This window comes from Castanea sativa, chromosome 12 (genome assembly GCF_040712315.1).
Source record: "Castanea sativa cultivar Marrone di Chiusa Pesio chromosome 12, ASM4071231v1".
Lineage (NCBI taxonomy): Eukaryota > Viridiplantae > Streptophyta > Magnoliopsida > Fagales > Fagaceae > Castanea > Castanea sativa.
This window is the reverse complement of record NC_134024.1, coordinates 4,474,725-4,486,968: the sequence shown is the minus strand read 5'-3', so window position 1 is coordinate 4,486,968 and position 12,244 is coordinate 4,474,725. Positions and strand designations below refer to the sequence as shown.

Genomic DNA, 12,244 nt, shown 5'->3' with positions numbered 1-12,244 from the left:
CCTAGTGGTGGTGGGATCTGGGTTTGATTTTGGGTTTGATTGTGTTGGTTTGGGTTTGATCTGGGTTTGATTGTGTTTTTCTAGGTTTGTTGTGATTGGTTTCTTGATCTGGGTTTGATTGTGTTTTTCTGGGTTTGTTGTGATTGGATTCTTGATTTGGGTTGGTTTGCTTGCTAGGTTTGTGGGTTTGATTTGCTGAGAAATTGGTATTGATTGTGTTAGAATTTGGAGAAGAACATGAAGAATTTGAAGAACCAGTTGTAAAATGAAGAACAAGTTGAAGAACATTAATAAATGTTTTTTAATTATAAAATTTTAATTAAATTAGATTTAATGCTCTTCAACTTGTGTTAGATTAGATCATTTTCTATTGTAAAGTAAACAAAACACCAGTGATGTTCATACCTTTCTAATGTTCATACCTTTTTTTTGTAAAAATTAGAAACCTTAGTTTTTTTATTTGTTTTATGTTTGTTTTCGTCTAAAAATGTGTTTGTTTAAAGGCAAATGGAGAGGTAGGTAACGGATTCTTAACAGAGCAAATCTCAAGTGGGCAAAGTGTAAATGATTGAACCACGGGTAGGCAAAGTAAAAACGGGCCTAACCACAGGTTGGTTTATTGTAATTATCCCTTGGATTTATATTAAGTTGTTATTTTTCTTTTCTCATACAACTTTATCATGCTTTCAAATGTATAATTAGTTGTTTGTTTGTGGTTGAGATGATAGGTTCAAATACAAGTTGAAGTTCTAAAAAATTGCATAATTTTTTTTACCAATAGCACATTTTGGTCTTGTTTTCTCTTGAATTTTTATGTTTTTTTTTTAATGTTTTGGGAGGAGAGAGACATAAAAATGGTGCAAAAATACATATTTACCATTCTTTTTAACAGAGGTGGATAATGGGAGACTAACAGTGGTAATCTTAAGTAAGCAAACTGTTAAGTTTTAAACCACGGGTAGGCAAAGTGAAAACAGGTCTAATCACAGATAGGTTTATCGTAATTTCTCCTAAAAAAAGACCAAGAATTTATCTTTAATGGACTAAGTCAAAACTATTATTATTATTTGTTTACATGTGCACAATGTATGTTTGTGTGTGTATATATATATAATGATAAATAGTAGTATAAAAAATTATAAACATAGTTCAAGACATGAAAATATCTTTTTATGTGCTAAATGGAAGCCTCAAATTGGAAAACAAATCCCAAACTTTGAATCTATACTTGAAAACTTAAGTGGGAAAGCAATTGATTTGAGTAAAGAAAGGTCATGCAAAAAATAAAATCAAAATCTGTCAGAGATCGGGAGAATCTTTTGTAGTATGGAATTATTTGAGGCAGTCAAGATGAGTGTGCAACATTTCAAAAAGTTCGGCCAGGAGGGCCATGCCCCTTGGTGTAAATCCGTCCCTGTCTAGGGCATTGACATTAAAAATTTTCTATAATTTTGTTGGGTGCATCAATACAGCAATTATTATTGGCGCATAATAGGTGTCATCATACTTCTGTTAGAGAGAAATTTATTGGGTTCAATTCTATTGGGAAGCAACAAAAACATATAAATAAATAATTTTTTTACTAATTTATGTATGATTACACCTAAAAAGCTAATCGAATACAATAAAAAAGATTCAACCTTAACAACTGTATGGCTAATAGATTTTTTTTTTTTTTTTTGGTAAACCGTGTGTGGCTAATAGATGAAACTATAAAAGTCTAAACTTTGCTCTTTCTCAATAATACTTTCCTGATTTGCTGAAATTTGTTTTAATTTTTCTTTGTGGAGGTAGACTCATCAGGGAATTTCTATGCATGAAGTAGCTATGAATTTGAAATTCTAAATGCATTAAAGTCAATTAAACCATTCAAAGCTCCTAGTCTTGATGGCATACATGCGGGGTTTTTCTTCAATGTTTTTGGATGATTGTGGGAGAATTTGTAAAAGTGGAGGAAAAAAATATGTATGCTAATAAATGCATCCCTAGTATCTAAATAAAACCTTACCAATTCCAAAAGTAAATAGCCCGAAAGCCATTACCAATTCCGCCCCCATAAGCCCTTGTACACGATATATAAAATTGTATCCAAGATTTTGGTTTTGAAATAAAGGGAAAAGTTAATGGAGCTCCTATAGGCATAGTTGTCAGTATCAAATGATACGCAATACATATTGTACGATACGTATCATATCGTATCGTATACAAAAAGTTTTGTATCGTAAGGGCGTATCGTAAGTGCTCATGAATCGTCCGATACATAAGTGTGTATTGTATGAATCGTATCGTATCGGTGAATCGTACGTACTATATGATACATAGACATGTGGGTTTAAAATGGATTTTTTTTAAAAAAAATTGTGATTTTATTTGATTTAAAAAAGTTTTTAGACTTTGTTAACGCAAAATTATTGGGAAACTTAATTGAGTCTAATGAAATAGCAAGTCCATGAGTTTTTTTCCTCCCTTCTCTTTCTCCTACAAAATTTAGACTATACTCATAACACTCACTTTCATATGTGCAAATTTATTTTCTATGCTATTAATAATGTATTAAATGAAAATATAATTTTTTTTTATTTTGTTATTATTATTTGAGTCTAAATAGCTAGAATGCCAAGAAAAAATATAAAGAATAAATTATTAGAATAAAAAAACCAAAAAAAAAAGAAGTAAATGTTGATAATAATAAAGAAAATGTCTATGAAAAAATAATTTTGCAAGATGCTAAACATGATGATAACATTGACTTAGATGTAGTTGATTAGCCAAGATGATGAAAAGATATTATTATTTTGGTTCATATATCATGTTTTATTTCTAAGTTTAATCAATTTGAATGTGCATGTTATAAACATAAGTTAATTTGATTTATTTAGTTAGCTTTATTAAATTTTATTACATAAGTAATGATTAAATTGGTCATTAGTTTAATATATTTTGAATTTATAATGAATATACATTTTATATATGTATATCTATAATTATTTTATAATTTTATTAGGTGTTTGTGTATCTTACGATACACGATTTGATATGATACACGATACCAAAAAAAAAAAAAAAATCAAAAATGAATTCACGATATGATTCACAATTTGACAACTATGCCTATAGGCATTAGTTTATGAAATATGTTTAGAAAATTTTTATTGAAAAAGAAAAAAAATAGAAAATTTCAAATTACACCTTTGAAGTTCGAGAGTATTTGAATTTTATACCCTAAATTTTAAAGTTTGAAATTTACCACCTGAAGTTTCGGGGTGTTTGAATTTTACACCATGACATTTCAAAATTTAGATTTTACCCTCTAAAGTTTGGGAGTGTTTGGATTTTACACCCTGAAATTTCAAAATTTGAAATTTACCCTCTAAAGTTTGGGGGTGTTTGAATTTTACGCCCTGACATTTCAAAATTTGGATTTTTCCTCCTAAAATTAAAGAGTGTTTGGATTTTACAGCCGCAAATTCTAAAACTTTAGAGTGTAAAATCAAAATACCCCAAAAATTTAGGGAGTAAAATCCAAATACTCTTATAATTTAGGGGTAAAATTCAGATTTTGAAACATTAGGATGTAAAATCAAAACACTCCCAAACTTTAATGGGTAAAATTCAAATTCTAAAACTTCAAGGTGTAAAATCCAACTACTCCCAAACTTTAGAGGTATAATTTGCAATCTACCAAAAAAAAAAACAACTATTTTTTTTTTTGACAACTTTTTTTATATTTTCCATGAAAATAGTATCAAAACTTTCGTAAGATTCCTATTATAAAAAAAAAAAAAAAAAAAAAAAAAAAAAAAAAAAAAAAAAAAAAACCTTTCCTAAGATGGTTTATTAAAAAATGTTCTAAAGAAAACCCATTTTACAGGACTCTAAGATTAAAACCCCTTTTGTATAAATAAATAAAAATAAAAAAGAGATTAAAATCCCTTTTATCCTCCCTTATTTCCTCTCTCCAAATAGCTTTCATACCAGGAAGAAGGGGAATGGATAATGTTGTAATAGTACAGGAAGTACTCTACACTCTTAACAAAAATTAAGAAAGGCATGGATGAAGGAGGGGTTATTTTTTACAAGTTAGAAATTCTACTAAAGCCTAATTTAAGTGTTTATGTGTGTGAAACTCCCTCTTGGAGACTTAAACCCCGGCCTTTGTCCCCCACACCCCACAAGTTCTTATACTTTAAAATTGATTTGGAGAAAGCTTTTTGTCCTAAGACCATTAAGCTAATTCTGAGTTGTACAATGACTTCCACTTCCCTTCTATTTAATGGTGAAAGATTGGATTCTTTTTAACCATAAATAGGATCAAGGGGCATTAGACAGGGAGATCCAATTTGAGCCTACATTTTCATTTTTTGCATGGAGTTCCTTGGAGGTCTGATAAAAAAAATATGTGAGGGGAAATAATGGGATAAATTCAAAGCATTCAAAGATGGGCCAGGTTTCTTGCATATGTTCTTTGCTGATGACCTACTTTTATTTGCTAAAGCAAATGACAAAAATAGAACACAACCATCAATAATGTTTAGGAAGAGTTCAGTAGTCTAACTGGGCAGAAAATTAGCAAGGCAAAATCCAAGATTTTTTTTCTCTCCAAACGTGACTGGAAGATAAAGAAAATAGCATATGCCAAAAGATTTGTGGTACATCGGACCTTGGAAGATATTTAGGATTTCCTATTTGTTGTGAAAATAAACTCACTTATGCAGGAATGAAGAAGAGAAAGGAGAATAGGCACAGAATTTACGTGTCGTAATATGCCTACATATAGGCAGTGATAGAGAAAGTTCCACTATAAAATAAGGAGATTATAATAGTAACATACAATTACTTTCACAAGACTCAAACCCTAAATATCTCATTGACTCTCTCACACAAAGAATGGAGGCATTTTAACTAATTAATCTTGTAGCACTCTCTCACACAAAGAATGGAGGCATTTTAACTAATCTTGTAGCACCACTCTTTTTCACTATTATATGGCTACCCAAATACAAGAGAACCTATGTACATATATACTAGCATAGGTCAGCTACTTCAAGTCCTAAACCAAGTGGGACTTAGTTTACAAGTCCTTGTATTTCACGACAAACAACAAAGGAATTAAACTCCTTGCATGACATGAGGAAGAATTTAAATTCTGGATGTTTTCGTTGGAAACACTATAAAATGCCAATCAATTAAGCTATAAGACTCTTGGCCAACTACCACCAATTAGATCTACCATTAGTAAAAAAAAAGTAACAAGAAAACTAGTTAGCCGTTTGTTTCCTAGTAGACCAAGTCAAAATTTTTATTATTATTATTTTACAAGTACACAATATTTATAATGATAAAAAATTAGTATACAAAATTATAAACATAGTTCAAGACATAATTGAAGTATTTTGATAATCGATAGTAGTATAACAAAAGGTTTTATTAAATTTAATCACTACCAAAAAAAAAAAGTCTTATAGCCGTGTTTTTAAAACGCGACCATAGCTCCTAAAAACATGTCTATAAGATGATTCAGCCTATAGCCGCGTTTTCAGTCGTGACCTAAAACCCGTGACTATAGCCCTAAGGGGTCTATAGCCACGTTTTTATGTTCTAAGATTAAGAAAGGAATAAGAAGTAAGTAGTCTAACGATTAATTCAAATGTCCTTTTCCTCAACAAAAAAAAAAATCAAGCGTCCTATTTTAGTTATTATATATATTTAAAAATTTAATTCAATTATTAATATAAATGGTTAATGAACCAAGGGTTGAACTACTGAATCGTTAAATCATTCTCTTAATGCAGGGGCGAATCTAGGATTTCAAACCAGGGGATCGAAGTATAAGAAAAAAAAAATCTAAATAGGTATTCATATAGTACTAACAAACTATCAATCAAGATCAATATACAAAATCATTATTTCTTAATACATTAAGATGCAATAATTTACTTTCTATATCTTCCATTCAAAAAAAAAAAAAAAAAGATGCAATCATTTACCAACAAAAAAAAAAAAAAAACAAAATAATATTGTTTCTTAAAAGCCTCAACTCTTGCAAAAAAAATAAAATAAAATAAAATAAAAATTATTTTCACAAACCAAAACATACTTTTGCTACTTAATATAGCATTTGAAATGTTTTGTACAGTAATGTTTTTAGTATTTGGTATTCTAAATACTAAATATTTACCATTTAGAACACCTAATGCTAGCCAAAAGTCTTGTTGCTGAATTAATATTTCTCTATGCACAAAGTACTTTGGGGTCTAGGGGGAAAGGGTTCGAGCTTCGAGGTTAGCAGCATGTTTTAATTATCTCTTGAAAAAAAAAACAGCTAATGCTAGTAATATAATACTAAGCTGACTGAGATTATTTATTTTTTATTTAATTTTTTTTGTTAAGTTTTTTAGTTGGGTAGTTACTAATTGGACTAGGCTAATTAAAAGAGGTGGAGTTTAAGTTTTTAGAAGGGTGAGGCACCACTCTAGAAATAAAAAATATATATAATCATGAAAAAAATTCTTTTTTTTTCTTTGGGCTAGGGGCCAATTGCTTTTTTTTTTTCTTTTTTTTTTTCTTTCGGCCAGGGGCCCGGGCCCCATTGTGAGTCCATCCCTGCCTTAATGGATATTTATATGAGAAGATTTAATAGATATCTTAAGGGCTTTGATTTATAAAATATTTTTAAAAAATTTATATGAAAAAAGAAAAAAATAACTAATTCTTCTACAATATTTTATATTTTCCGTAAAAATAGTCTCAATTTTTATAATATTGTATACTCACCAATGCCGTAAAAGTACTGATATTACGACTCAATTCATATTTAAGTCTTATCTTCTTTTTTATACGGGACTTGCACTTGTCTGAAAACCATTACCGGTAAAAAATCCATGTCAGTCAAGGAAGGTTTAATGTCAGTCAATAATGGTTAGGTAACTAACCAGCTCATGACGCATGGCAGTCAAATAGTGCGACTTTTTTTAATTTTTTGGAGAAGAAAGATAGTGTCACACACTCGTACAGGACTTGACTTGAAACCCGGACCGTGCTTTGAATTTATCCCATTATTTCCCCTCGCACAATTTTCTCATGTTTTTAAAATTAAAAGCTAGTATTAAAGCTATATTAATAGTGAATGAAAGCATGAAGTTGCATGAAATTGGGTGAAATAATCTGACTTAAACATAAGGTTTAAATAAGAGAGAAGAAAATATGACATAAGGAATTTACGTGGTTCAGCAATATACTTACATCCACAAGAGGTGACAGAATAAATTTCACTATAACAGTGGAGATTACAATAACAGTTTGAAGACACTTTCTCACAACCCAAACTTCAAATACACTCTTGGTTTCTCTCACAAATAAATAGAGAACACCCTATTGTATTTAGACAAATTACAAGACACTAACACTTCCTTTGCTATCTCTGTATTTCACGCTTGAAATATCTCTTGCTCACACCACTAATGTTCTCATTTGCTCCACCTCAATTTATAGCCAACTTTCAGCCGAAATACAAATAGTTTCAACACATGAGAGTCTTCTATTGTGGAAGCAAGTCAACAATAGTGACCAAGCAATCCTACATCATTTAATGCATGAGTGTAGTAATTCTTTACGCAAGCTTAAATGGTGAATTGCACATCTTTGACTTTGTTGATCAAGTCAAACTTTCTAACATAGGTATGCATTCATTAATTGCCTATAGAGTCAAACAATTCGACTATGCATGACTACACAGAGAGTTGGTGTTGTTCCTTGCCATTTTCTTTGACAATTCATACAAGATAGCATTTAATGCTTACTTGTAATGTTAATCCACGGAAGTTAAATTCAAGCTATTTCAACAATTTTGGTAGGGAGTGTTTGATTTTCTTGAACCATTTGGGATCGGAAAAGTTTGGTTTTAATTCTTCAAACTGGTTTGCTAGAAATGTATCCTTAGCAATCGAAACAAACAGTAAAAGGGTTCTGACTTCTGAGCTATGGCTTGCCAAGGAAAGCAATCAAAACATGTTACACTTGCACTCTTGGTTGCTTGCTGGTTTGTTTTGCTATCATCCTGCAAGGCTAATCTAAAGGCAGAAACAGAGGCTCTACTCAAATGGAAAAAAAGCCTCCCAGCTGACCAACCAATTCTGAACTCATGGGTAGAACAAATCAATTCAACTGCTTCAAGTGCATGCATGTGGCACGGAATAGCTTGCAATGATGAAGGGAGTGTTGCTGAAATAAACCTTGCTTACTCTGGATTGAAAGGTACCCTCGAAAACTTTGATTTTCTTTCCTTTCCAAACCTTCTTCGCCTTGATCTTAGATCTAACAAACTCAAAGGCACCATACCAATGAACATTGGCATGATTTCTAAAGTCCAATATCTTGACCTTTCCATTAATTCCTTCAATGGGTCACTCCCTCTTTCCCTTGCTAATCTCACTCAAGTTTATGAGCTTGATGTTTCCCAAAACAATATAACAGGAAAACTAGATAGCCGTTTGTTCCCTGATGGAACTGGTGAGTCTAAAACCGGACTCATTAGTCTAAAAAATTTTCTCCTCCAAACTAATGAGCTTGTTGGCAGAATTCCTGAAGAAATTGGAAATTTGAAACACCTGGCTCTACTGGCTCTTGATGGGAATTATTTTTTTGGTCCTATCCCTTCATCCTTGGGTAATTTGAGTGACTTAACCATTCTTCGTCTTGCTGTGAATCAGCTTTCGGGGCAAATCCCCGTTAACATTGGGACTTTAAAACTAACAGAGGTGTTCCTGTTGTTTAACCAGTTATCCGGCTCTGTACCAGAAGAAATAGGAAACCTTTCTTCCTTAGTTATTCTACACTTGGCTGAGAATAACTTCACTGGCCACTTGCCCCAACAAGTGTGTAAAGGTGGAAAACTTGCTAATTTTAGTGCAGCCCGGAACAATTTCATTGGTCCCATCCCTGTTAGTCTTAAAAACTGTCGAACCTTGAAAAGGGTTCGGCTTGAACATAACCAACTAACAGGACATATAGACCATGATTTTGGGGTGCACCCAAATCTTACTTATATTGATTTGAGTTACAACAGGTTGAGAGGTAAACTCTCACCAAACTGGGGTGAATGCCAAAACTTGACTGTTTTGAGACTTGCAGGGAATATGATTAGCGGTAAAATCCCCAATGAGATTGTTCAATTGAACAAAATGGGATACATTGACCTTTCTTCCAATCAATTGTCAGGTGACATACCAGCAGAAATTGGAAAGTTATCCCAGTTGTACTCCCTATTCCTGAACGACAACAAGCTTTCAGGTAAGGTACCAGTAGGAATTGGAGGACTTTCCAACTTGGTATCTTTAGACCTTTCAATGAACATGCTAAGTGGGCCAATTCCATTTCAAATAGGGGACTGCTGGAAGCTACAAAGTTTATCTTTGAGCAATAATTACTTGAATGGCACGATTCCCTATCAAATTGGTAGTCTTGCGGCATTACAAGATGTACTAGATTTGAGTTTCAATTCACTGTCTGGAGAGATACCACCCCAGCTTGGGAGCCTTAAAAATTTAGCAAACTTCAACCTCTCACACAACAACCTCAATGGCTCAATCCCCACTTCACTAAGTAACATGATGAGCTTGATAAGCATCAACCTGTCAAACAACAAGTTAGAGGGTCCTCTTCCTGAGAGCAAAATCTTTCAGTCATCTACATTGGAAGCTTTCAGTAACAATAAAGACCTATGTGGTGAAATCCAAGGTTTGCGTCCATGTAATGCCTCAGTAATAAAGAAGGGTGGTGGAAAAGAGAAAAGAAAAATTGTAATAGTCATTGTTGCTTCTTTAGTTGGTGCGTTGTTAGTTTCATTTGCATTTGTTGGGATTTTTATATTTCTCCAAAAGAAGTCCTCAAGAAATACGTTGAAAACTGAAAACACATCAAGGACTGAAAGTCCATTCTCACTATGGTACTTTAACGGGAAGGTCGTGTATAAAGACATACTTGAAGCTTCAGAGAACTTTGATGAAATGTATTGTGTTGGGGTGGGATCATCTGCAAAAGTTTACAAAGTGGGAATTCCAGGCAGTCAAGTATTAGCAGTGAAGAAGCTGAGTTCTCATGCTGAAGGCGTAGGGGTTGAGAATACAAAAAATTTTACCAACGAGTTAGCAGCTCTGACAGAAATAAGACATAGGAATATTGTAAAGCTCCTTGGCTTTTGTTTCAATGAAGAGCACATGTTTTTTATATATGAATTCATGGAAAGAGGAAACTTAGCAGATATGTTAAGCAGCAAAGAAGCAGAGCTAAATTGGGAAACTAGGGTACGAATCGTTAAAGGTGTGGCCTATGCTTTATCTTATATGCATCATGATTGTGTTCCACCTATAATTCACCGAGACATCTCGAGCAAGAATATTTTGTTGACCTCTGACCTTGAAGCCCGTGTCTCTGATTTTGGCACTGCAAAGTTCTTGAAGCCTGATTCATCTAACTGGACAACAATCGCAGGCACGTATGGCTATCTTGCACCAGGTAAACTTCAAAGCTTCCCTCTTATGTTTTATATTTATTAAATAATGGAAAGGAATGAAAAGGAAAATTTGTTCTGAAAATATTCATTTAATTTCCTCTTTGTTTGGAAGTTCAAATAATAGGAAATAAAATGGTTAGGAGCAAACTCATTCGTACATTTTCCTTCACAAATTCAATTTTTCATTCTCCAAAAAAATGCAAGGCATGAGAGGGAAAGGATTAGTGACATTTAATGAAAATTTGATCAAAATTCCTATATATATTACTCATTTCCTATCATATACAATTTTCTTAATATTTGCCTCACTAATACTTGACGATAGTTCATTATTTTTTTTCCTAGTCTAAAGTACACGTTTGGTCCATAAAGCTTGGGATTATTTTCATTTTGGATATTTATATAATTTGACTACTAAATGCTAGATAAGTGGTGTCCATTAAGGTACCTCACTTATATAATGCCAAATGTCATTAAACTACTAATGGAAATGAAACACATGACTAAATTGAAAACAAAATCAAACATGAATGGTCAAAATGAAAATTTTGAAATGTAAAGGGTCAAAATTAAAATAAACTTATATTATAGGCCACGATTGTATTTTAGTCTTTTTTTACTTTTTTATTTTTGTAATTGAATCTTGTTATCTTGCACCAAATAGGCTATACATTTAAGTAATCATCAAGATCGGTTTTTTTCTTATCTTTTTACTTTTTATAGTAATAATAATAATAATATAACAAATAATGATTGCTTTCTTTTTCAATTAAAGAAAATGTATAATAGTAATGTTGTTATAAAATGATTCATCTCAATTCATTATATGTATAACTGATACTTTATTGTGATATTATAGTACATGTTTTAACTCAAATAATATGTCATTGCATTGATTTTTTGTAGAGCTTGCTTACACAATGATAGTGACTGAAAAATGTGACGTTTATAGCTTTGGTGTTTTGGCACTTGAAGTTCTTATGGGAAAGTATCCAGGCGAACTCATTGCAAATCTTCATTCCTCGGTTGGTACAAGGGTCCACCTCAAAGATGTGTTAGATGATCGTCTTTCACCTCCCACAGGTCAAAAGATTGCTTATGAGTTAGATCTAATGCTGAACTTGGCAATTTCATGCTTACATACCAATCCACAATCTCGCCCAACAATGCAAAGGGTGTGTCAGCAGCTGGAGATGAAGGCTTCTAATAATTAAAGTAATCTTCACTCGCCCTATATGTGTGGGCATTTTGTGTATGTTTTTTTGGGTAAGTAAGTTTGTAAGACTAATAAAGATGTGTGTAAGACGCATATATTGAACGCAGACCATGCGTCCTGTAAGCATGTCATAATGTTAATTTTCATGTATTGTGGGGATATATATATATATATATATATATATATATATATATATATATATATATATATATATATATATATATATATATATATATATATATATTTTGAGGGGCTTGTGGGCAAATATTTTGGATGAATAAATTCATTTTATGCATTAAAGTCCCACTTTTAGCTAAGTATTTATGTTCTGTTCGTTTCAGTATTAATGTTATTTGGAAAATTGTTCATTTTCCAAAGAGCATTTTTTAGAAAACTGTTTCATTTTCTAGTGTTTGATAACGATCTTGAAAATGAGCTTGAGAATGTTTTCTGGTGTTTGGTATGCATTTTTTTAAAATATTTCTTGTATAATTTAAAACATGTGTATTATGTAAACC

At 31.9% G+C, this 12,244-nt stretch overlaps 1 protein-coding gene across 1 annotated transcript; it reads left to right on the top strand.

Moving 5' to 3' along the window:
* The first annotated feature begins 7,831 nt into the window (after nt 1–7,831).
* On the top strand, nt 7,832–11,875 carry LOC142619089 (uncharacterized). The gene is made up of 2 exons (XM_075792155.1): nt 7,832–10,512; nt 11,417–11,875. The coding sequence occupies exons 1-2, from the start codon at nt 7,980–7,982 to the stop codon at nt 11,722–11,724; spliced, it is 2,841 nt and encodes a 946-aa protein (XP_075648270.1). The 5' UTR covers nt 7,832–7,979; the 3' UTR covers nt 11,725–11,875.
* The last annotated feature ends 369 nt before the right edge of the window (nt 11,876–12,244 follow it).

Coding starts and splice junctions, on each gene's coding strand:
- LOC142619089 (XM_075792155.1), top strand. CDS start 7,980: ATGGCTTGCCAAGGAAAGCAATCAAAACATGTTACACTTGCACTCTTG. Junction 10,513..11,416: donor GTATGGCTATCTTGCACCAG/GTAAACTTCAAA, acceptor GATTTTTTGTAG/AGCTTGCTTACACAATGATA.